At 37.3% G+C, this 26,743-nt stretch overlaps 1 protein-coding gene across 1 annotated transcript in view; it reads right to left on the bottom strand.

The window, feature by feature from the left end:
• Positions 1-687: 687 nt before the first annotated feature.
• Positions 688-26,743, bottom strand: part of LOC110453132 (protein SMG5-like) — a 73,123-nt gene continuing 47,067 nt past the window's right edge. Inside the window, exons 21-26 of the mRNA XM_021501973.1 lie at positions 13,604-13,663; positions 9,585-9,741; positions 8,933-9,023; positions 7,368-7,445; positions 2,732-2,883; positions 688-1,858 (exon numbers count right to left, since the gene is read on the bottom strand). Coding sequence (XP_021357648.1) covers positions 1,791-1,858; positions 2,732-2,883; positions 7,368-7,445; positions 8,933-9,023; positions 9,585-9,741; positions 13,604-13,663 — 606 coding nt within the window. The 3' untranslated portion in view covers positions 688-1,790. The remainder of the gene's footprint in view (positions 1,859-2,731; positions 2,884-7,367; positions 7,446-8,932; positions 9,024-9,584; positions 9,742-13,603; positions 13,664-26,743) is intronic.

Raw genomic sequence — 26,743 nt, 5'->3', positions numbered from 1 at the left:
ACCTTTGGAGGCAACCATTCACATCATCACCTGGTAACCCTGACCTCTAGAGACAACCACTCACATCATCACCTGGTAACCTTGACCTCTAGTGACAACCACTGGTATTGATTCCTGGTAAAATTGACCTCTGGAGACAACTCCTTAAGCAAAGTCCAGATTGTTTCCCCTATATGACACTACTGAGATTCCAGTTAATTATCAAACTTTCTGAGTTATTTTTTTCACTGTTTCAAACTACGATCAATGTCGGATCGCTAGGAAAACATTGAAAACTCAACTAATAAATCAAAGTAAAACAATTACCTGTATGAGAAAATTGAACTGAACGGGATCATTTTAACTCCTAAACATTCAAACTACAGTGTAGAAATACATCAAACATATTTTTTCAATTACATTAAATCCATCACTTTTAGATTTTAAATTAACTTTTTTGTGTTATGTTCTGTCGATGAACAATCACATTTGTTCCTCTGCAGTATATACAGGATTTCAAAGATGTTCCAAGGTCAATATTTGTGCGCCGAAGTCTCATTGTTTTCAATTTTTTCCCGATGGTCCCGCAAAGTTTGCCTGTATCTTCATTGTACATTAGATGTGAGGGGTGAACTGTAGAAAATGGTGGTCTGATGATGCTTTCACTTTAATCCATTGAAATATAAAATATAAAACGTAACGTCAGAATCTTTAAAAAATTTATTGGGCATTTCTGACATATTTTTCACACCAAAAACACAATTATAACTCGTTTTTGATCAGTCATTCATTAAAATCATGTCTGAAGATATTTGTTTCTGCTAACACAATGCGAAAAATGAAAATGATAAAAATTCTACATAACATATGTAAACAATCTATCAAATCATGTTTTCAAGTACAGGATGATATTTCAAACAAAAGCTACCATTATCAGAATTGAATACTTAAAACAAAAATTAAAAAAATTAAACACTTGATTTCTCAATATCGGTTATAAAATGATTAAGGATTATTACTAATTTTCACATAGCTCTGGAATAAAAATGTGAACTTGCATACATTTTATATATATGTATTACAAATGTATATCAACCTCATGGAAAGTAAATTGAGCCAACAAACGCCTGGTTCGAAGACGGGCCGAATGCTGAGGGTTCGAACAAAACAAAAACGTTTTAAAACACTATTGCTTTGGAACACACCCCTTGTGCTCATTTACATCTAACTGATTTTTATCCAATCTGAGTTTTAAAGGATCCTCAGAGCTCTTTACTGAAGAAAACAAATATTGAGATTGATTTAGATTTGGCTAAAATAATATTTCTCACCACTCCTTTGTCTCACAAATTCTGTAATTGACAACAGCCTCAGTCCTTGAGTGTTTCCTTTCTTAACTTTGATAAACAACAGTAGCGTATTCGTCCCCATACTGCTGAAGGGCAACATTCAGGAATCATTAACCCAAAATGTCCCCCCCCCCTTTTTCCACAGAGTATCATTATTCAGACAAGTTTTGTCCTTAATAAAGTGTTCCCCACTGCCTAGGGCAACAACCTTTATCCCCGTAGAGGAAACAGTCCCCCTATCCCCGTAGAGGAAACAGTCCCCCTATCCCCGTAGAGGAAACAGTCCCCCTATCCCCGTAGGGACACAGACGAGTGTTCCCCACTAAGGTACCTGAACCCCTATGCATTTGTTTTTTGGCTGGTTTTCCTGTTTAGGGTTATCTGCCCTTGTTGTCTCCAGTGGTTACCACCAGGTATTTTTGGATTGTTTCCATGGCGATTTGCCATCCATGGGTATTGTCTTCAACCTTTATTCTTGGGGACATCCTTCCATCTATTCAGAAAGGATGATACGCTGGCCATGCTCACACCTGCCAATGCAACAAAAAATTTGATGAATTTATAAAATTTCACAAAATGTTAAGGTTTGCGAAAAAAGTAAGACCTTTCTAAAATCTAAACCCACTTGTAACATACAATAATGATAGTAACACTAGCCTAGAGTGACAATAACTATGACCAGTTCACATCAGGAAGGTAGGCATTTTTTCGTTGTTCGTGCTGGAATGAATATTTACATTCTTAATTTATAGATTTTTAATTATCTCATTTAAAAACCGAACATTTTATGATGAGAATGAGATTATTATATTTTCTGACCTCTACAGATGCAAAATAGTACATGTTGCATGTGAAACACCATGTGGGATTAATAGAATCCCTCAATCCTTTGGGGGTGACATAGGGGAATCTCAACCCAAGGGGGAAGATTCTTAATTTGCTAAACACGAGGCTTTGCCAGGAATGCTAAAATGTTCATTTACTGAAAATCAAACAATACTATAGAAACTGTATATTGAGAAACTTTTCACCCAGTCCAACTTTCGCCCTTCCCCGGTAAAATCCTTATCCGCCCAGTGTTGATTTCACCCTTCCCCGGTAAAATCCATATCCGCCCAGTGTTGATTTCGACCTTCCCCAGTAAAATCCATATCCCCCCAGTGTTGATTTTGCCCTTCCCCAGTAAAATCCATAACCGCCCAGTGTTGATTTCGCCCTTCCCCAGTAAAATCCATATCCGCCCAGTGTTGATTACGCCTTCACATTGTATTACTATGTATATTATGTTGTTTACTGATGTTCGCTGTAGTGATAAATTCTACCTCATTACGGAGGGCGGGAACTGTGAAAATTAAACTATAGCGCAAAATTTCTCTGTATACTGTCTACATTTTGATATTTACCTTCCTGTGCTGTCAACATTTTCTTCACAAGTGGCGGTAAAATGGCTCTGTCCAGTTCCTTAGCTGTTAGTACGGCCACCATATTTCCACCGTTCAACTCGCCTCCCTGTAGGGCCAGGTAGCGGGCACAGTTCAGGATCTCAAACAGACACCTGTTGACAAGAAATTGTTTATAGACATTTGTAAATAACAACAATTCACTGAAATGAGAAATATAAACCTTTGTTATGAGACCATCCATGGGAAATCCAAAACATGGTATCTTAATGCAGGTTTCTCTTAATACAGGTTCAGTTCAAAATGAACTCAATACAATAGGGACCACTGAAAGTGGTCTCTTAACATAGGTTGTCTCTTAGTGGAGGTGGTCAAAAGAGAAAGTTTGACTATGTACATATTCATATACATGCAGATTCCAAATTTGAAGTAGGTGTTTTGCTTCCTAAAAAAATCTTCAGTAACATACTGGTCCAAATTTAACATGATTTACTGGGTGCAATGTAGCAGATATCTTACGGACATTATTGCTCTATAAGGATACAGTACAGCAAGAATGAAACAACCATATCTGGTTAGCCTGCTGTCAGTATAATGTGTCCGGGTGGAATACTCTGTTAGGTGCCTTCGGCATGGTATTTCAGTGAGATAGCACTACTAAAAAGTCGGCATCAGAACCGCGCTGTGACAAGGAGGCAAATACAACAACATACCCTGCCTCTACCAAACATACACATATGCATGCATACACAACACACACGGAGGCACGTCCTTAAATGACCTTAGCCATTAATAGGATGCTAAACCATTTGAAACCAAAACCAAACCTGATTATGAAAATCCAGATTTTAGCCTACTGCACATTGTTACCCCATTCCAAAAATATATATACAATTGCAAAGCTAGGTTCTGATACTAAATGTATCTTGTTCATAACAACCATTTGGTGGGTAGGTGAAATTATTTCTGATGCTGATTAAAACACCTCGAATACTGCAAGTTAACGTCAGCTGAAAGCAAACCTTTAAGTGATTTATTCTCATTAGATTTTATACACAATCCAATACCAAATATATCACACACATCTGATTGCAAAAAATCAAGTTTTAACCAAATTGAAACTAGAAAATGTCTGTAAAACATGAATGCCCTTGATCTTTATACTGTATAGAGTTTAGTAAAAATCCTTTAGGTACCACTGTAGACCAAAATGGACTCAACCAGATCAATGCATGGTAGAGTTTACTAAAGTTAGATAGGGGTGAAAGGGTAAGAAATGAAACTGCTAGAGTAATCAAAATGAAATGGTTGACAATTTGTTTTATAAATAGTAACAGTAACATTGACCTCTGAACCCTGTTATTCAAACTGCATTGAAATGACTTGGGTTATTATGGGTCATTTTCGTCCTAAAAAAAAATATGAAAATTTCACAACTTGAATTTATTTACCAATTTCTGTTATAAAAATCATATAGGTTATTTAGGGCTATCTTTCTTGGTGCACAACTTTTTCAAAGTCCATGTGTAGATGCCCTACCATAGCAAGAAAATTGCATTACTATGCAGAAATAGCCAAAATATGGTGTTTTTGGACAGTTAGCATACAAAAATGAAAGCCTCCACATGTGACAAACAAAAATTCCTTTCTACAAATGAACACTGGTATGACAAGGTTTAAGCATGTCAAATAAATGTTTTGTGCATGTGGAGGCTTTCAAACATTCAAGAGTATTTAGTTAAAATGCTTCGAAATGGCCAACTTTCAACGTAAATAGCACACATCAGATGAAATTCATGCATTCTGCTATGAAAAATATGGGTTTTTACCTCTTTTTGTCATGCCAAATCTCCTATACCACTTGTCGGATGCATTTGAAATTTAATTTTGCGTATTTCATTTATTCCAGATTATAAATATATATATGACTATAACCACTAATTCTAAATCCCTGATGAGGCCAGAAATGACCTTTAACATCCTAAGTCCTTTGTTCAAAACCTGTTAAGAAAGGAATTAAGGTCAATATAATGATGACGCTGAATTGGGGTAGGATGGGATGTGATCGTAAGGACATGGGGAACACTACATGTACCGGCACAAAATAGGGGGGGGGCATGAAAGGTATTTCAAAATGCACAAATCTAATATCCCTCCTCGATCAGTGACGGATGTGAAACGCGTCAAACAAAATGATGGCAACCTCTCACTTCCTTGATTGCTAACAGATGTGAAACGGGACAAACTAAATACTTCCAAATGTCTAAGGTTTGCATGTAAACAAAACGGAATACTTTTACAAATCTTTACTTTGGTAGTTTTTCGTAAAACCAATCCATCTGTGTGCTTGACATTTTACTGCACAACCAACCAGACCATTTTACCTGGAATATTGACTGAAATGGCACCCATTAAAACCCCCGAAACAGACGACCTTTTCACAATTTCCATTACCTTAGTCTAACATAGTGACATATAACTAGGAAAACTAATTGAAATGCACGATTTCACGTCTGTCCTTTTTAGCTGCAGTAGACCAGTAAGGGCAGACAATCCATTATGGAGTTAGCAACCTTTCCTCACCTTTGTCAGAACATTACCCCGAGACTTAAATAGACACAATTCGGACAAGGGTATGCGGGCCCAGTAAAGTTTTGATTGTTTATTTATGACTTTCTTTACAACAAAAATGTCTGGGATATTTCTAAGAAAATCAAACAGAGAAGAAAATCAGATTAAAGATGACGTTTACAATTAGTGGGTTTATTTATTCTCTTGTTGACCGAAACGACAGGAAGACTAAAATATTTTCTCAACAAAAATAAATTTAAGATAGATGAAAGACACACCAATTTTCATCTTCAGATGACATAAAAATTCCAAACACAATAAAAAACAAAGACCAATCTCAGACACTACGGGCATACCAATCTCAGACACTACGGGCATACCACACCACACACTACAGACATACCACACCACACACTACAGACATTCCACACCACACACGACGGACATACTACACCACACACGACGGACATACCGCACATTAAAGACATACCACACCACACACAACAGACATACCACAACACACCACACACTACGGACATACCACACCACACACTACGGACATACCACACACTACAGACATACCAGACACTACGGACATACCACTCACTACAGACATACCAGACACTAACGACATACCACACACTACAGACATACCAGACACTGCAGACACACACTACAGACATACCAGACACTCCAGACACACACTACAGACATACCGGACACTACAGACACATACTACAGACACACCACACATACACTACATACACAACCCACACCACACACACACACTACACTACATACACACCAGACACACACCCCCCCCCCCCCCCACACCAAACCCACACACTACAGACATTCCACACCATACACTACGGACATACCAGACACACACACCACAGACACACCACACACCAGACACACCACACACTACAGACACACCACACACCAGACATACACTACATACACACCAGACACACATTACAGACATAACAGACATACACTACATACACACCACACACCAGACACACACACAACAGACACACCAGACACACATTACAGACATAGCAGACACACCACACACACACCACAGACAGACACACACCCCACACAAAAACCACACACTACAGACACACCCCACACCAGACACACACTACATACACACCAGACACACATTACAGACATAACAGACACACACTACATACACACCACACACCAGACACACACACTACAGACACACCAGACACACACACACTACAGACACACCAGACACACACACTACACTACATACACACCAGACACACACACTACAGACACACCAGACACACACACTACAAACAGTACAGCCTCAGATCCTACACACAATGCTATTCTATCCTTTGCAGCACTGTCTTCAAGCACATTTATCAATGCTCCAGGCACACTGCATGGGTTTATAAGGTGTAATCTATCTCTGTATTTGACTTACAAGCTCTAACACTGTAGTCCTTATCAGCTGCAGAATCCATTACAGAAGTGAGGTATAATACACTAGATGTGGGTGTAGGCTTACCAGTATAGGGTAGGCAACAGATTCTGTGGGAAGGCAATAAAAACCTCTCCGAGGAAGCATCTGTGCCCAATCACTGTTATTAGATAATGTCAGTTGCACACAGGCCCCAAAAAAACTACCAAAGCAATTTGTATAGCATTCTATAGTTTAATCAACACACTTACAATCACTTTACAACTGGTATGATCCCCAGCAAGGCTCGCCTTGTAAAAATGTACTGCTCAAATCAAGTGATAAATCACCTATAAAACTGCTTTAGAATGATTCAGTAAATTATGAAGAGACATGATAACAAATTATGCTTTACTGGTCCCCAGTATTAAGTTAAGATTGATATGCGCCGATAAGTTTTAGGTCGTAATTAAAAACACAGGAGTTTTTACGCTGCCGTAACTGATGCAGCTCTGGTAGATAATGGCACCAGTTTCTGCAGCTGAAATGGAGAAGATTAAGGCTGATGCATTATCGAGCCCGGTAATAGAACATAAAAGATTTGAAATGAGTTGCAAGCGAACCTACCACATAGCTTTGTCCTTCTTCAGCAGTTTAGGCGTGTTATCTTGGAGTTTTTCGTTGCTCTTCTGTGCTCGGATATATCTATAAATAGATAGAAAGCCAGAACATCAAAGCAATTTGATTGTAAGTTATTTGAAGTCTTTCCATATTGTAGCAACTAAAGCAAAGCATAAAAAAGCAAAATGTGAAAAGAAAGATGCAAGACATTCAATTCATTGACTTGTACGATAAAAATTCTTCCGATATTATACATTTTCCATATTTACAAATCAAATCAATCATATTCAACCAGGCATGTGTCTTTAAGTGAAAAAGGAAATGTGGAGATTTAAAACAAGTTTATGTGAAAATGACTTGATATAAATTTAAATTTCTCTCTGACTCACAAATAATACACACCATTCTAAAACAGGATATTTTCTAAGTAAAATTACTACAAATTCATGCTGGTACTGTTGCCCAACTACAGAAATATTTCTTCCAATACATTTATTTACAGGAACTTAACTTCTTTACAATGATAGCTCTTTTGTCATTTAACTGGTAAATTCATTACTGCACTACTGAATGTTTCCTCAGAAGATGTTCCCGTTAGTGCTAAATGCTTATGGATTTAATTATAAAACTTAAAATGTTTGATGATACAACTTAGAACAAGGAACGGTACATGCAAAACATTTAATGACTAAAAGCTTTAATGATATGACGAAATGTTTAATAGTAAAACTTTTACCGATAATGGTATATAACTCAGACTGGTAAACGGTAAAACTCAAAATTGTTTCATGGATAGTCTGAACATTTAATGGTATAACTCAATTATTTAATGGTATAACTCCAAATATTTCATGGTATAACTTAAACATTTAATGGTATAACTCAATTATTTAATGGTATAACTCCAAATATTTCATGGTATAACTTGAACATTTAATAGTATAACTCAATTATTTAATGGTATAACTCAAAATATTTCATGGTATATAGCCTGGACATTTAATGGTATAACTCACTTATTTAATGGTATAATGCCAAATAATTCACGGTATAGCCTGAACATTTAATGGTATAACTCAATTACTTAATGGTACAACTCCAAACATTTAATGGTATAACTCCATTATTTCATGGCCTAACTTGAAACAGGATGTTGCCAAGTTCCATGAGTAGGCTCTTTACCCTGGTTATTGTATACCTGGAAACTTTCGCCCAGTCAAATATTTGTCCTTCGCTTGTAAAATCCATGTTGGCTCAGTGTTAATTTCGCCCTTAAAATGTAATAACTACATAGCGCTGTTTACTTATATTCACGCAGTAACGATAAGTTTCCTTTCATAACGGAGGGCAAAAAAAGCTGAAAAAATTGAACTGCAGCAAAAAATGTCCAGGTTCACACTATTACAACCAATGAAGGACAATTAATTTTTTCTCACAAATGCTTAGTTTTACAACAGCAATACACAAATAACAATATGTTCACGAATTTTAAAAATGTGAAATAAACAATCTAATATATATAAGCAGTGTTAAAACATGTCTATAAAATATTCAATCTGCAGCAAACAGACCTGTTTCCCTTGCGGAACTCTGCCTCCAGCCAACGAATTGCCTCTCGGGCCCGCCCCGACTCCTTCTTCAGGACATCAAGCGTATCTATCACTACAAACACAAGGTTTTTATCAAGTTTATCTTCAAGTACTGTAAAATCAAGGTAATCAAGTAAATACGGGGTCACAGAAACTTTACAACATAAATTCAAAAGATTTTCTAGATAAAAAGTCATTATGAAGTGATTTTCAAGGATAAAAAGTCATTATCAAGCGATTTTCAAGGACTTAAAATTTTCAAGTCACAAGTTTTCAAGTTTTTTTCAACGTGACATTTTGAACGATTTTCAATGACATGTAAAACATCTTAGAGATTCTAAACATAATCTTTTGGTGGTTGATAAAAAGACATTCCATATGAGTGGAGGAAATTTAAAGTACACCAACAATATCTTCTTCCATTGAGTGAGCCCCATACCAGATATATTCTACCAGTGAGTGAGCCTAGTACCAGATATATTCTACCAGTGAGTGAGCCCGATACCAGATATATTCTACCAGTGAGTGAGCCCCATACAGATATATTCTACCAGTGAGTGAGCCCGATACCAGATATATTCTACCAGTGAGTGAGCCCCATACCAGATATATATTCTACCAGTGAGCGTCTTACCAGATATTGGGATGACGAGGATGCCTTTGCCGGACTGTGAGAGCTGCTTGACCATGTTGAGGCAGTCACACAGGCACTGAGGGTCTGGGATGAGGTATGGTGGGAAGCTGGACTGGTCATGTTTGTCCAGTGATCCCTCTAGCTGACTAACCTCAGCCTAACACAACAAAACAGTCACCCTAGTTACACAGTAGGCCACATACTGCTACAAACAAGTTACATTAAACAGTCACATGATACAACAAAATTGTCACACTAGTCACACAGTATGTCACATAGCAGTCCCACAAAACAGTCACACGATACACAAAATAGTCACTCTAGTCACACAGTGTGTCACATAGCAGTCCCACAGAACAGTCACATGATACACAAAATAGTCACTCTAGTCACACTGTGTCACATAGCAGTCCCACAAAACAGTCACACAATACACAAAATAGTCACACAGTATGTCACATAGCAGTCCCACAAAACAGTCACACGATACACAAAATAGTCACTCTAGTCACACAGTGTGTCACATAGCAGTCCCACAAAACAGTTACATGATACACAAAATAGTCACTCTAGTCACACATTATGTCACATAGCAGTCACACAAAATTCACACGACACACAAAATAGTCACTCTAGTTACAATGTGTCACATAGCAGTCCCACAAAACAGTCACATGATAAACAAAATAGTCACTCTAGTCACACAGTATGTCACATAGTAGTCTCACAAAACAGTCACACAATACACAAAATAGTCACACAGTATGTCACATAGCAGTCCGAAAAACAGTCACACGATACACAAAATTGTCACTATAGTCACACAGTATGTCACATAACAGTCCCACAATACAGTCACACGATACACAAAATAGTCACTCTAGTCACTCTAGTCACACAGTATGTCACATAGTAGTCTCACAAAATAGTCACACAGTATGTCACATAGCAGTCCGAAAAACAGTCACACTATACACAAAATTGTCACTATAGTCACACAGGATGTCACATAAGAGTCCCACAATACAGTCACACGATACACAAAATAGTAACTCTAGTCACACATTATGTCACATATCAGTCCCACAAAACAGTCCCACGATACACAAAATAGTCCCTCTAGTCACACAGTATGTCACATAGCAGTCCCACAAAACAGTCACACGATACACAAAATAGTCACTCTAGTCACACATTATGTCACATAGCAGTCCCACAAAACAGTCCCACGATACACAAAATTGTCACTCTAGTCACACAGTATGTCACATAGTAGTCTCACAAAACAGTCACACAATACACAAAATAGTCACACAGTATGTCACATAGCAGTCCCACAAATCAGTCACACGATACACAAAATAGTCACTCCAGTCACACAGTGTGTCACATAGCAGTCCCAGAAAACAGTCACACAATACACAAAATAGTCACTCTAGTCACACAGCATGTCACATAGCAGTCCCACAAAACAGTCACACGATACACAAAATAGTCACTCTAGTCACACAGTATGTCATATAACAGTCTCACAAAACAGTCACACGATACACAAAATAGTCACCCTAGTCACACAGTATGTCACATAGCAGTCCCACAAAACAGTCACACGATACACAAAATAGTCACCCTAGTCACACAGTATGTCACATAACAGTCACACGATACACAAAATTGTCACTCTAGTCACACAGTATGTCACATTGCAGTCCCACAAAACAGTCACACGATACACAAAATAGTCACTCTAGTCACACAGTATGTCACATTGCAGTCCCAACAAAACAGTCACAAAATACACAAAATAGTCATTCTAGTCACACAGTATGTCACATAACAGTCCCACAAAACAGTCACATGATACACAAAATAGTCTCTCTAGTCACACATTATGTCACATAGCAGTCCCACAAAACAGTCCCACGATGCACAAAATTGTCAATCTAGTCACACAGTATGTCACATAGCAGTCCCCAAAACAGTCACACGATACACAAAATTGTCACTGCAGTCACACAGTATGTCACATAGCAGTCCCACAAAACAGTCACATGATAAACAAAATAGTCACTCTAGTCACACAGTATGTCTCATAGCTGTCCCACAAAACAGTCACACGATACACAAAATTGTCACTCCAGTCACACAGTATGTCACATTGCAGTCCGACAAAACAGTCACACGATACACAAAATAGTCACCCTAGTCACACAGTATGTCACATAGCAGTCCCAAAAAACAGTCACACGATACACAAAATAGTCGCTCTAGTCACACAGTATGTCACATAGCAGTCCCCAAAACAGTCACACGATACACAAAATTGTCACTCCAGTCACACAGTATGTCACATTGCAGTCCGACAAAACAGTCACACGATACACAAAATAGTCACCCTAGTCACACAGTATGTCACATAGCAGTCCCAAAAAACAGTCACACGATACACAAAATAGTCGCTCTAGTCACACAGTATGTCACATAGCAGTCTCACAAAACAGCCACACGATACACAAAATAGTCACTCTAGTCACATAGTATGTCACATAGCAGTCCCACTAAACAGTCACGTGATACACAAAATAGTCACTCTAGTCACACAGTCTGTCACATTGCAGTCCCACAAAACAGTCACACGATACACAAATTGTCACTCCAGTCACACAGTATGTCACATGGCAGTCCCACAAAACAGTCACACGATACACAAATTGTCACTCCAGTCACACAGTATGTCACATTGCAGTCCCACAAAACAGTCACACGATACACAAAATAGTCTCTCTAGTCACACAGTCTGTCACATTGCAGTCCCACAAAACAGTCACACGATACACAAAATAGACACTCTAGTCACACAGTGTGTCACATAGCAGTCCCAGAAAACAGTCACACAATACACAAAATAGTCACACAGTATGTCACATAGCAGTCCGAAAAACAGTCACACGATACACAAAATAGTCACCCTAGTCACACAGTATGTCACATAGCAGTCCCACAAAACAGTCCCACGATGCACAAAATTGTCAATCTAGTCACACAGTATGTCACATAGCAGTCCCCAAAACAGTCACACGATACACAAAATTGTCACTGCAGTCACACAGTATGTCACATAGCAGTCCCACAAAACAGTCACACAATACACAAATTGTCACTCCAGTCACACAGTATGTCACATGGCAGTCCCACAAAACAGTCACACGATACACAAAATTGTCACTGCAGTCACACAGTATGTCACATAGCAGTCCCACAAAACAGTCACACGATACACAAAATTGTCACTGCAGTCACACAGTATGTCACATAGCAGTCCCACAAAACAGTCCCACGATACACAAAATTGTCACTCCAGTCACACAGTATGTCACATTGCAGTCCGACAAAACAGTCACACGATACACAAAATAGTCTCTCTAGTCACACAGTCTGTCACATTGCAGTCCCACAAAACAGTCACACAATACACAAAATAGTCACTCTAGTCACACAGTATGTAACATAGCTGTCCCACAAAACAGTCACATGATACACAAAATAGTCACTCTAGTCAAACAGTATGTCACATAGCTGTCCCACAAAACAGTCACACGATACACAAAATAGTCACTCTAGTCACACAGTATGTCACATAGCAGTCTCACAAAACAGTCACACGATACACAAAATACACAAAACAGTCACTTAGCAATTGAAAAACTGTCACAAAGTCACAAAATGGTCACACAGCAGTCATTTAACCATTATGAAAATAAACTCAAAATTTCTGAAAGTTTCATCTCTTTCTGAGATGGTCAGATAACAAAGCAGAGAGGAAAAAGACTTATCCAATTGTAATATAGGCATTAATCCAATCAAATACCAAAATTAAGTACAACCCATTGGGAGCAAACCTTAGTAAAGAGCATTAGGTTATTAACCAACAGATCCACTACCACACGTTTCAACCTAAGGAGTGTTGGATCACCATATATCATCTATTGATCAGAAACTAGAAATTTGTTTATACACACCTGTAATCGTAACTGTGCCATGTCCCTCATCAGCTGGTTCCGTCTGCTTTCTTCGTCTGCCTAAAAAATAATAAACAGAAACTAGGCTAAAGAAAGGTCAACATGCAGGTTTTATATTTCGACTTGTCCCCTTATTTTATTTTTCCAGCACATTGTACACACAAGAAGACATTGTTATAAAACATGTAACACTTATTGTCCAGTGGAAACTTTGGAATTATAACAAGGTTTGACGATATAACGAACGAGATGAAATTTGTATTACATGTACAAGGAAGATGCACAAAGAAAAAGATAAAGGAGAATTGAAATATAGAAAATCAGTGAAATAAACATTCAAACCTGCTCAAGAGACCACCTCTGTTAAGAGACCACCTGTTTTAGGCAAACACTTCCAAAACTCTCCATTCTATTTACTGTCATGTAACCTGAACCTGTATTCAGAGACCACCTGTAACAGAAGACCACTTCAAAGATGTCCTGAAGGGTTTCTCTGAATACAGGTCTCACTAGGTACTTTCTACCTCAATTTTTAAAAAGCCTGTTCCTACATAATTTGGGAAAATAAAGCATTATTTTTATCGAAATTGAGAGTATATTCTTCATTTTCGGAAAAAGAACTTTTTCTAAGGGAAACAGCCTGTATTTGGCTGTAAAATAAGGCAAATAAAATATCACTGGCTGTACAAATAAAATATTTAATATTAACTTCAACATTGGTTTACTTTAAACAAGGTGGTCATTGAAATTGAGGGGCATTACATCAAGGTTTAATTCTACTTTATCATTACACCAAGGTAGGCTCACAATAAGCAATATCTAAAACACTCTTTTTAAAATCCAACACAAGTTTGAGGATTCACATGCTTTAATTAACTAATGTTAGGTAGAATACTGCAATTAATTAATTCTTGTGAGGTGACGTTCATCAATCTAGGGCAGCTAATATCGCTGAATGCTTATTAAGAATTGGTGTGAACTGTTCAGGAAGAGATGAACACTGAGGCCTGCCGATTGAAACGTAATTTCTGCTGGGGGATTGGAAACGGAATAAACTCTCAATTCCAACGGAATCTTTAAACATTAATAACACAAGGGCAATGATATTGTTTTTTAACCTGTAAAACAAAATTGACTAAAAAAAAATCAAAAGTCTCAGAAACATTAAGGATACATATATGTATGGTAACCATGGCAACAGCCTCACTCAATCTTAAACTGTCAACATAAACAATTTTGGAACCTTTTCCAATCTCCTATCTCTTGAATATTGTCAGAGTTAAATAGATGCTGTGTAATCCGTGGACCAGTAAAGGGAATTCCTTGGGACTAGTCCCATTACTGAATGTAAATACACATCAACTTTAACCAATACACTATATATCTGTGGAACAGCACCAGTAAAGTACAAAGATCTTTTCCGTGATAATAATGATACGGGACTAGGGAACAAAAGGAATGCGTAGAACGTCAGGCTTTTATGTACAATAATGATGCAGTCCCCTGAGATCTATAAATACTTTGCCTGTTGTACATGTAGAAAGAGCACCAATGACAGCTCCTTACTTAGCAACGACATGTCAATTTCTGATACAGCAACATGTCACATGACAATTTCTGATACAGCAACAATATGTCAATTTCCGATACCGCAATAATATGTCAATTTCTGATACAGCAACAATATGTCAATTTCTGATACCGCAAAAATATGTCAATTTCTGATACAGCAATAATGTCAATTTCTGATACAGCAACAATATGTCAATATCTGATACAGCAACAATATGTCGATTTCTGTTACAACAACATGTCAATTTCTTAACAGCAACAACATGTCAATTCCTGATACAGCACAAATATGTCATTTTCTGATACAGCAAAAACATGTCAATTTCTGTTACAGCAACAATATGTCAATTTCTGATGCAGCAACAATTATGTCAATTTCTGTTACAGCATCAATATGTCCATTCCTGATACAGCAACAATGTGTCAATTTCTGATACAGCAACAATGTGTCAATTTATGATACAGCAACAATGTGTCTATTTCTTATACAGCAACAACATGTCAATTTCTGATACAGCAACAGCATGTCAATTTCTGATACAGCAACAACATGTCAATTTCTGATACAGCAACAACATGTCAATTTCTGATACAGCAACAACATGTCAATTTCTGATACAGCAACAATATGTCAATATCTGATACAGCAACAATATGTCTATTTCTTATACAGCAACACCATGTCAATTCCTGATGCAGCACAAATATGTCAATTTCTGATACAGCAAAAATATGTCAATTTCTGATACAGCAATAATATGCCAATTTCTGATACAGCAACAACATGTCAATTTCTGATACAGCAACATGTCACGTGACAATTTCTGATACAGCAACGTGTCAATTTCTGATACAGCAACAATATGTCGATTTCTGTTACAACAACATGTCAATTTCTTAACAGCAAAAACATGTCAATTCCTGATACAGCACAAATATGTCAATTTCTGATGCAGCAACAATTATGTCAATTTCTGTTACAGCAACAACATGTCAATTTCTGATACAGCAACAATATGTCGATTTCTGTTACAACAACATGTCAATTTCTTAACAGCAACAACATGTCAATTCCTGATACAGCAAAAACATGTCAATTTCTGTTACAGCATCAATATGTCAATTCCTGATACAGCAACAATGTGTCAATTTCTGATACAGCAACAATGTGTCAATTTATGATACAGCAACAATATGTCTATTTCTTATACAGCAACAACATGTCAATTCCTGATGCAGCACAAATATGTCAATTTCTGATACAGCAAAAACATGACAATTTCTGATACAGCATTGGTTTCAAAATAAATCAACAACCTTTTGGTTATAGATAAATCATTAAGATGCTGGTTTTACATAAATGATTCAGATAAATCAACAATATGTCAATTTCTGATGCAGCAACAATATGTCAATTTCTTATACAGCAACAACATGTCAATTTCTGATACAGCAACAACATGTCAATTTCTTATACAGCAACAACATGTCAATTCCTGATACAGCACAAATATGTCAATTTCTGATACAGCAACAATATGACAATTTCTGATACAGCATTGGTTTCAAAACAAGAGGCCCAGAGGGCCTGTATCGCTCACCTGGATACCAAAGCAATCATGGCAAAATATTCTCCGAATGAGATCAAGGGAATATGCCAGACCCCAAGGCCAATCCTTGTAGCATATCTGTACATGTATTAGATTCTTCATGCCCAGCAATTTTATGTATGGTTATGGGGTGGGGATCTCAACTGTTTCCAAGCTTTGACTCAGAAACTAGGTCCCTAGGGTTGTGGCCAGACCCCAGGATCAATTCTAATATCGTGACTGCATTTGTCTCTTTTTGCCCAGCATTTGTATATATAGTTTTGGGGTGGGGATCTCAACCATTTCAAAGTTATGACCCAGGGGTTAAGTCTGCAAGGGTGGGGCAGACCCTGGGGTCAATTCTAATATCATGACTGCATTCGTCTTTTTATGCCCAACAATTGTATATATAGTTTTGGGGTGGGGATCTAAACCATTTCGAAGTTATGACCCAGGGGTTAAGTCTCAAAGGGTGGGGCAGTCCCCAAGGCCATCCTGGAAGCATATGTGCAATCATCTCTTTATACTCAGCAACTGTATAAACCGTTATAGGGTGGGGCTCTCAACTGTTTCCAAGCTGTGACTTAAACAAACTAGGTCCCTAGGGGTTCGGTCAGACCCCAGGGTCTGTTCTGATATCATGACTGCATTCGTCTTTTTATGCCCAGCATTTATATATATAGCTTTGGGGTGGGGATCTCAACAGTTTTAAAGTTATGGCCCAGGGATTATGTCCCCAAGGGTGGGGCCAGACCCTATAGCCATCCTGGAAGCAAATGTGCATTCTTCTCTTTATACTCAGCAATTGTATACCATGGTTATATGGTTGGGATCTCAACCATTTCCAAGTAATACACTTTTTTTGGCCCCACCCCTTAGCCTGGGGGGTCAGCCCCACCATTTGTATAATTTTGAATCCCTGCCTCCCATGAATGATTCCGACCAAATATGATTGATATCCATGGCATAGTTCTACAGTAGAAGTCGTTAATAGCAATATAGCCAAATTGACTCCTTTTGGCCCCGCCCCTCAGCACACACAATGTTCTGTCAATAATAAACATACAATATTCATCAGTTTAATATTAAACATCAGAATATACGGATATTGTGATACTGTCTTCCTACATTGGATTTTCAACTAGGGATGTACTTCCTGTTTCCGTTTATCAATACAATCCAATGACCTTAAAAGAAATTGTTGACGGACGGACAGACGGACGGATGGACGACGGACGCCATGGTATGGCATAAGCTAATAAATCAACAACCTTTTGGTTTTAGATAAATCAACAAGATGCTGGTTTCACATAAATGATTCAGATAAATCAACAATATGTCAATTTCTGATGTAGCAACAATATGTCAATTTCTGTTACATCAACATGTCAATTTCTGTTACAGCAACAATATGTCAATTCCTGATACAGCAACAATGTGTCAATTTATGATACAGCAAAAACATGACAATTTCTGATACAGCATTGGTTTCAAAATAAATCAACAACCTTTTTGTTTTAGATAAATCAACAAGATGCTGGTGTCACATAAATGATTCAGATAAATCAACAACATGTTCTGTTTTCGATAAATTAACAACATGTTGGTTTCAGATAAATCAACAAAAAATCAACATCATGTTGGTTTCAGATAAATCAACAACATGTTTGTTTTGGATAAATCAACATTATTTTGGTTTCAAAAGAAATCAAAAACCTTTATCAGAAATCAGCATGTTTTAGATAATCAACAACATGTCAATTTCTGATAAAGAAATGACATCCTGATTTTAGATGAATCAGTAACATGTCGATTTCAGGTAAATCAATGACATCACAGGTTCAGAGAAAGTAATGACATGTCAGTTACAGAGTTACATACAATCTATAGGAGGAAGATAAAGTGACAACCTATTGATTGGTTTAAGATAAAGTCATGACCAAATGTGCCTTTCATGTCAGTCTGTCATATAGACGTTTTACATGCATAAGGAGATATGGTGGAAATGCATAGCAAATTCATTATAGATTTTTCTCCTATTTGTGTGGGCTACAAAGACAAAAGTGCAGATATTTTTTAACTGATTGCACTATTAAAATTTGTCTCTAAAAATAGAATGTCTGACAATGATGACCTTAACATTTTCTGAGGGAACAACTGCCAAACTGATCGTAGATCATTAACAGGTAAAACAAAGGCAAAAAGAACTAGGAAATGTATAACCACTTTTGGAGAGGCAATATAATAGAAATATAAACCGAGGATTTTTTTTTATAAACGGTTTGTTTTCGTTTTGAACTACATATGAAAAAAGTCAGCCACAAACTTGTTTTGCCTCTAAAATGATGACTTCACGTACATGTATTTTTATATGTTGTGTTCTTTTCTTTGGAGAACCAACCTTTTCTAGAATGTACATTTTGTATTTTCATTTTATTTCAAGTTAGTCTCCAATGGGACAGGTAAAAAAAAAAAAAAAAAAAAAAGTCTTGGAAACAAACCATGCACCCTTGTTTTTAAACAACATAGTACATTTGCTCTAACTCACAGTGCAATATATATGAATAATGGTTGATCTCATCATTCTAAAATTTCATTCTAAAATAATTCAGCTACTTATGAAACAATTGCTGTGTATAAAATTCATGATTTTCATAGTTGTGCTAGAGAACCATGAAAATAAACACAACAAATTTAATTGTTTTATTTGACAACTGTATGTTTGTATGGGGTATCCATGAAATTTTGTACCACAAAACAATCTAAATAGCTTCAAACCACGAAAACAAATGCCCACAAAAATTTCTTGTCATACAGTATTCTTTTCTTTGTTATATAAATGTTACTTGAACTTCTGCGACTCCGAAACACTTTTTCCACATTTTCTGAACTGCCCACTTTAGGTAAATACAGATGCTTATTAACCGCAATTCCTCTGCGTCACAAACAATGAGCATCTCGAACTGACAACAGCCTCAGCATCTGTGTATAAGGGGACATAACTCCTGGTGCCATTTCCTCTCTAGTGCCTTAGTCAAACCGTTTAAAAACGTTTTGATGGAGCCAGCTCAAAGGGCTGGAGACTGTGCATGATGAGAGAAAAAAGATAATTGGAGCCAAAGAGATTGTGTAATGTAGGAAAGAAGGAAAATTTGCAGCACATTACATAAACAAACATTAGTTGAAGTGTTAGCAGTTGCCTGAAGTAAGGTGACTGACAGGCGGCCTGCCCTAACCCAGACACCAGACTCTTTCAATTAATGATGTAATAAACCTGATCAGGTAATTGGTTGTAAGTAGGAATCGCTGCCCAAGTCAGTCAGATCAAAGGCCTCGTCAGTGTCACGGAGCAATTCTCTTCAAATGAGCAGCAAATTACAGTGAGAAATTATAATCAACCGTTTGATAATAGTCCTTTGCTCTTCGTTTTCATAAAAACCTCACAATAAATAAAGAAAAGATCGAAACACAGGATGTTGCGGCAAGATGCAAATGTCATGAAAATTTTCCTGATCTCAGATGTCTAATTTGCACATCTCCAATCAAATATGACTTTTATTTTGTTAAAAAAAATTAAGTCTTAAGTAGAGGTTATCTGAGGAAGAAGGGATGGGGGGGTGGGGTGGGGTGGGGTGGGGAGAACAGCTGCACTAAGAGCTGTATATACACTAACTCCTAGTTGGGAGGTTTATTTGATGTCTGACCTCTCATTCCTCCCTCTCTGTTTTACATAATTGTATTACAAGGATCCGTGTTACTGCATGGTCTACTGATACAGGAACAAGTTATTTATAGAACTCCAACTTGAGCATGAACTATAAACATTTCTATTCGACGGACAAATCCTTAACCAAACAGAAAAAAGCAAGGAAAAATATGGATGAACAAAAATCCTTTCCAAAGCCACAAAAATGGTAAGAATGTTCATATCAAAATTGTTTTTTATGCTTAATATGGTATCCCATGCTCTATGACCTCAAGGCAAGACAGGTAATGGTCACTTCACCTTCAACAAGATCTGAGGTCAAGGTTAGCTCAACAGTCTCCAGGTTATGGTCACCAAGATCATCTTAGCATTACAGTTCAAGGTCAACTTAATCATCAAGGTCAAGGTCACCTTAATGCTCCAAGTCAAAAGACACTTTTGCTCAGGGTCAAGATAAATTTAGTGTTACAATTCAAGGCCACCTTAACACACAGGTCAAAGGTCACCTTAATAATCAAGGTCAAGATCACTTAAGAGCTCCTTTTCAAGGTCACATGAACAGTTCAGGTCAAAGGTCACCTAAGCACTCCATATTAAGAGGATTAAAGTGCTCCATTTAAAGGTCACCTTAACACTAAGATTAAAGGTCACCTTAACCCTATAAGTGTCAAGGTAACTTTGGTACTCCAGTTCAAGGCCATCTTAACACTCCAGGTCAAAAGTCACCATAGTTCTCAATGTCATGACCACTTTTCATGCTCCAGTTCAAGGTCACATAAACAATTTAGGTCAAAAGTCACCTTTTGGAGGCATGGTGGTCAAGTGGTAGGACGCCGGACTTGTGACCGAAGGGTGTCGGGTTCGAGTCACGGCACGGCACTGTGTTGTATCTTTGACGAAGATACTTTACTCCGCTTGTTCCAGTCTACTGTAAATGAGTAGGTGGTTGGGCAGTGCTAGAATTGTTGAATGCTTTGAGACAACCTACGAACTAGGTTGTGATAAAGCGGTATATAAGAACCTCAAATTATTATAAATTATTATTATTAGCAACTCATATTAAAATGAACAAGAGGCCCAGAGGGCCTGTATCGCTCACCTGTTTCTTTTGTTACATGAAACTGACATATGGGTAACTTAACTCAGACCAAATTTGGGAACTAAAACACAAGACATTTTAACATCTCTTTAACGGTTCTTAAGATATCGTTGTTTGAAATTTGAAATTTGAATTTTAAAGCTTTTAACCCATGTTGATCTTTGACTCTGGCTAACACTTACAGTTGACCTTTGACCTCATTACTGTAGTAAAGAAAACGATTCACACAGCTGGTCTACATAACATACCCAAGTATCATGACACTAGACCAAATGGTTCTCAAGATATTGTTGTTTGAAGGTTTTAACATATTTGACCAATCTAATTAAAATTATATCTTCACATCGCTCCCGTTTACTGATATGTCGCGTTGAAGATCTAACAACATCCCATAGAGGGTCATGTTCAGGCGACCTTTGCATTAACCAATCAGATGAGAGCTTACGCATTTCTGTAAGTGATGATGTAATGATTTCGGAACACACTTGCTATGATAAAAGACCGAGAGGTGTCAAATGAGCATCGAAAATGGCGGCGCCCATGACACCACGCCGTGTCGATCTACAAGACAACGTTTGTACAATTTGTGGATTTTGCTTTGAAATAAGAGAGACTTCCTCTTCTGGTGATGTTGTCGTTAAATAGTTTAACAACCTGCAACTAAAATTAACCTATGACAGGCTTCGCAATATTCAAACTATCACTGGACCAGACGAAAAAGTGGATTTTGGGCTACGAGGTGTCTGCATTAAATGCTACAGGTCCTGCTTTCTGATTGGTTGAATGAAAGAGTTATGTCGCGTTTTGATTGGCTTGTTATAAATGCGATAATGTATTCATGTTGACCTCTGACGTGACCCTCTACGGGATGTTGCTAGATCTTCAACGCGACATATCAGTAAACGGGAGCGATGTGAAGATATAATTTTAATTAGATTGATATTTGACCTAAGACATTGAAAGTAGGTCAAGGTCATTTCAATGAATAGCATTCCATCCCAGGTACCCATTGGCCAAATATCATGACACTGGGCCTTATGGAACTTGAGAAGAAGTTTGTTCAAGCTTTTAACCAATTTTGACCTTTGATGCCACTAGCATTTAAAGTTGACCGTTGATCTCATTACTGTAATTAAGAAAAAGATTTGCACTACTGGTCTTCATAACATACCCAAGTATCATAACTAGTCCAAATGGTTCTTAGGATATTGTTGTTTAAAGTTTTTCACATATTTGACCCCTGTGACTTTGAAAGTAGGTCAAGCTCATTTTCGTTCGCAAACTTTGTCAGGCTCTTATGAATGAAGCTTTCAGCTAAATATGATGACTATAGGCCTGTACTTTATTCAGAAGAAAACGTTTGATGTGTTTGACATATTTGACCCATATAACCTTGAAAGTAGGTCAAGGTCATTTTCATTCTCAAATTTTATCGGGCTCTTTCCAAGGAAGCTACTAGCCAAATTTGAAGATTCTATACCTTTCAGTTGTTCAAAAAAAGTTGTTTGAAGTGTTAGACAAATTTGACCCCTGTGACCTGGAAAGAAGGTCAAGGTCATTTTCATTCGCAAACAATGCCAGGCTCTTTCCCAGGCAGCTACCAGCCAAATTTGAAGATTTTATACCTTTCAGTTCTTCAGAAGAAGTTGTTAAACGGAAAGTTGACAGACGACGGACGGATGATGGAGGCCGCGCCATGACATAAGCTCACTAGCCCTTCAGGCAGGTGAGCTAATAAAATGTTCCATGTCAAGGTCACCTTAACACATCAGATCAAAGGTCACTTTAGCACTAAAGGTCAAGATCACATGTGTGCTCCAGTTAAACAGTACAGGTTAAAGGTCATCTTAAAGTTCTACTTCAAAGGTCATCTTAAGACTCCAGGTCAAGGTCACTTTGCCTGAAGATTAATCTCTTTCCACTAGGGATACTGAGGTCTTAACTTTAGTTTCATTTAATCATCTTGACAGTGATGGCCAGACCTGCTCTGGGAGAAAAGAACAAACAGGGGTGTATGGGAAGCAAAAAATATCAAACAAGGGTTGTAGATGTAGGAGGGGATTAAGAATGACTGATCCTTCAGGGGGTAGAGGGTACAGAAACTGGTGGGCTAGGGAGGCAAAAAAACCCACTCATATCCTATATGCCAAGAACCATGATTTGGCTTTTTTTTTTCACCTCCGAAATTATAGGGCCATAAAAAATCTACAGAATTGACAAGCTAGCGAGGTAAGTACATAATTGGGATGCTCTTTACACCGAAAATGATGGGTGCAGGAAAGATGTTATCAACAACGCTGTAGTGTTTGACAGTTCTTACATAACTCGAATTTTCTCGGCTCACAAAGCCTTAATGCAGTTAACAGCTTTCTCCAGAAGTGACATATGCTTTACTGCTTTGCTGAAAATGAAGATGCTCATGGGGTCTGCACTGTAAGCCAGGTTTTGTCACTTAATCTTTGGCAAAGAAAGCGGTTTCATATTTCCAAAATAAAAAAGCTGTATGGCAGATAATCATCTACATTTCCTCAAAGAAGGCATTTATGTAAACTCCTGGAAAAAAATTGTCAGCGTTCAAGAATTTTGTTGACATGACAGTGACAAACAACTTCTGAAATGTGTCAATGTGGAAAAGGAGATAACCCATTTACATGGCAAAAGACATGTAAGTTACACCAATGTGTAAAATCTATGAAAACAAGGCAAAGTATTGCAAGGCAATCCATAGTCCCCCACCGGTAATGATTTCTATATTTGACAAAACAGTACACTTATCACTTATGTCAGGATGTATCTACTGTTAGGAAAGTACTCTTGATACATACTTCTTGCACTTTGCCATCCCCAGATGTCCTTGTACACCAAATATAGATACTAGAGGTGAAATAGTATAGAGGATATGCCCCGGACAAACGTTTTCAAAAATAAGGTCAAAGGTCACAGTTAACTAATTTTGCACTCTGCACTCCGCCATTCCAAGATGTCCTTGTACACCAAATCTGGTTACTCCAGGTGAAAAAGTATAGAAGATATGCCCCGAACAAACGTTTTCAAAAGTTAAGGTCAAACGTCAAAGCATAGGTTACAGTGACCTTATTCTTGCACTCTCCACTCCGCCATCCCAAGATGTCCTTGTACACCAAATCAGGTTACTCCAGGTGAAACAGTATAGAAGATATGTCCCCGGACAAACTTCTCAGACGGAAGGACATACGACGGGTGCAAACCTATATCCAACCCCACCCCCCAGAACCAGTGGGGACTAAAAAAGGGGAATCATTATTTTAAAAAAATTCTGACAGTTTCCAAAACATAGAGTAACATTAAGATTTTCATATTTATATCTTTTAAACATAAAGCAACATTAAGTTTTTTATATTCATATCTTTTAAACATAAAGCAACATTAAGTTGTATTTCAAAAATTGGTTCCTGAAATTGGGATAAATGATTATATACAGTCCCAACTGTCTTATTAAATACGGTTCTAATAACCATTTTTCATTTTTTTTCTTTTTTTTTTAAAAATACTTCAATGTACTTGCCAGAATGGAATTTTATGATTTTATAGACTGGTTGAACTTTATTATTCAATTATAGCCTTTGGCTGGGGTCGATAAATCCAGGTATCGACCGACGTTAAAGGCTACAATTGTTTTATTATTTTCAAAACAGTAATGTTAGCAATCTGAAATAAATCGCAGCAAAACTCTGCGGAAGCAGGACGATGTGTTTGGAGTCGCGTCATAATTCTATTTTTAGGAACACCCAGTCCTTCAACAAAAATCACGCGCTCCAATTCAATATCGATTTTATCGGTGGACACGTGATGCACTCCTGGCCAATCACTTGTCGGAAATAATATGAAAACAACAATAAAACATTTTATAACTCTAATTTAAATAAAATTCTCGCAATAATTTTTTGAGGGTCTCACAGTCCCAGTTTGATCAACAACAATCTGTGCTCCTTTTTTCAAGTACTATAAATACAAACCCTGATGCTTTTTGTCCTGCCAAATTTTTGCCCACTTAAATAAATGATAAATTCAGCTACTGTTCAATTTGCCCTTAAATTGTTTTAAAACTGCATATCTATATCTGAAACCATTCTTGCTATATACTGTCAGAATTTGCTTTCTTGATCAAGGACAAGTATTTCCCATAATACTGTCAAAGATATCAACATTCTGGAATCATAGTTCATAGACAGACATAATAATAGAACATTAACCTTTCTATGAGTATGTGTTCAAACTTTGAACAAGCATAAGTCTAACACCTTATCAAGTCTGGCTAGAAATTCTGGAACAAGTAAAAACTTAATATAAAACAAACAAGAGTACTTCGGAGCGGAACAATATACGCCCATCGAATGCCATATAGTGTTATATACTTTCTTACATTGAAATAAGATCTGCATCATTCTAAGATTGGTTAGCTGACATGCTATAAAAAATGAAGGAGAAAATATCCAGACAAAAAGTCAAATACTGAAATGAACAAAGGGCAATAACTTTTGCAAAGATCATTGAATCAAAATTCGTTTGAGGGGGACACAACTTCATATCATGATTATAATATATACCAAGTTTCAAAGAGATCCGTTGAAAAATATAGGAGGAGATTGCCGGACAAAAATTAAATACTGAAATAAACAAAGGGCAATAACTTTTGCAAATCTTGTGGAATCAAAGTTCTGTTGAGGGAGACACAACTTCGTATCATGATTATAATGTATACCAAGTTTTAAAGAAATCCGTCAAAAAAAGAAGGAGGAGATCTCTGGACAAAAAATCAAATACTGAAATGAACAAAGGGCAATAACTTTTGGAAAAATTGTCGAATCAAAATTCTTTTAAGGGAGATAAAACATCACATCATGATTATAATGTGTACCAAGTTTCCAAGAGGGCGGTCAAAAAATGTAGGAGGAGATTGCCGGAAAAACAAAAGTTTACGCCGGACGGACGGACAGACGGACGGACCACGCCATACCATAATACTCTCATCAAATTTGACGGGCGTATAAAAAGTGTTTTAAAGCAAAACATAAGTTAACACAGTCACAAACTGGAATCTATATACCTGCTAAAATCATCAAAACAATACGGAATATATACAGCTAGTTTCATATAACCACATCAATGAGTGTAATGATGGAGAGCAATGTAAG

The sequence above is a fragment of the Mizuhopecten yessoensis genome, unplaced genomic scaffold, assembly GCF_002113885.1.
Source record: "Mizuhopecten yessoensis strain PY_sf001 unplaced genomic scaffold, ASM211388v2 scaffold7141, whole genome shotgun sequence".
In the NCBI taxonomy this organism is placed as follows: Eukaryota; Metazoa; Mollusca; class Bivalvia; order Pectinida; family Pectinidae; genus Mizuhopecten; species Mizuhopecten yessoensis.
Note: the sequence above shows the minus strand (reverse complement) of the source record. Positions and strands in the feature narration are given on the sequence as shown.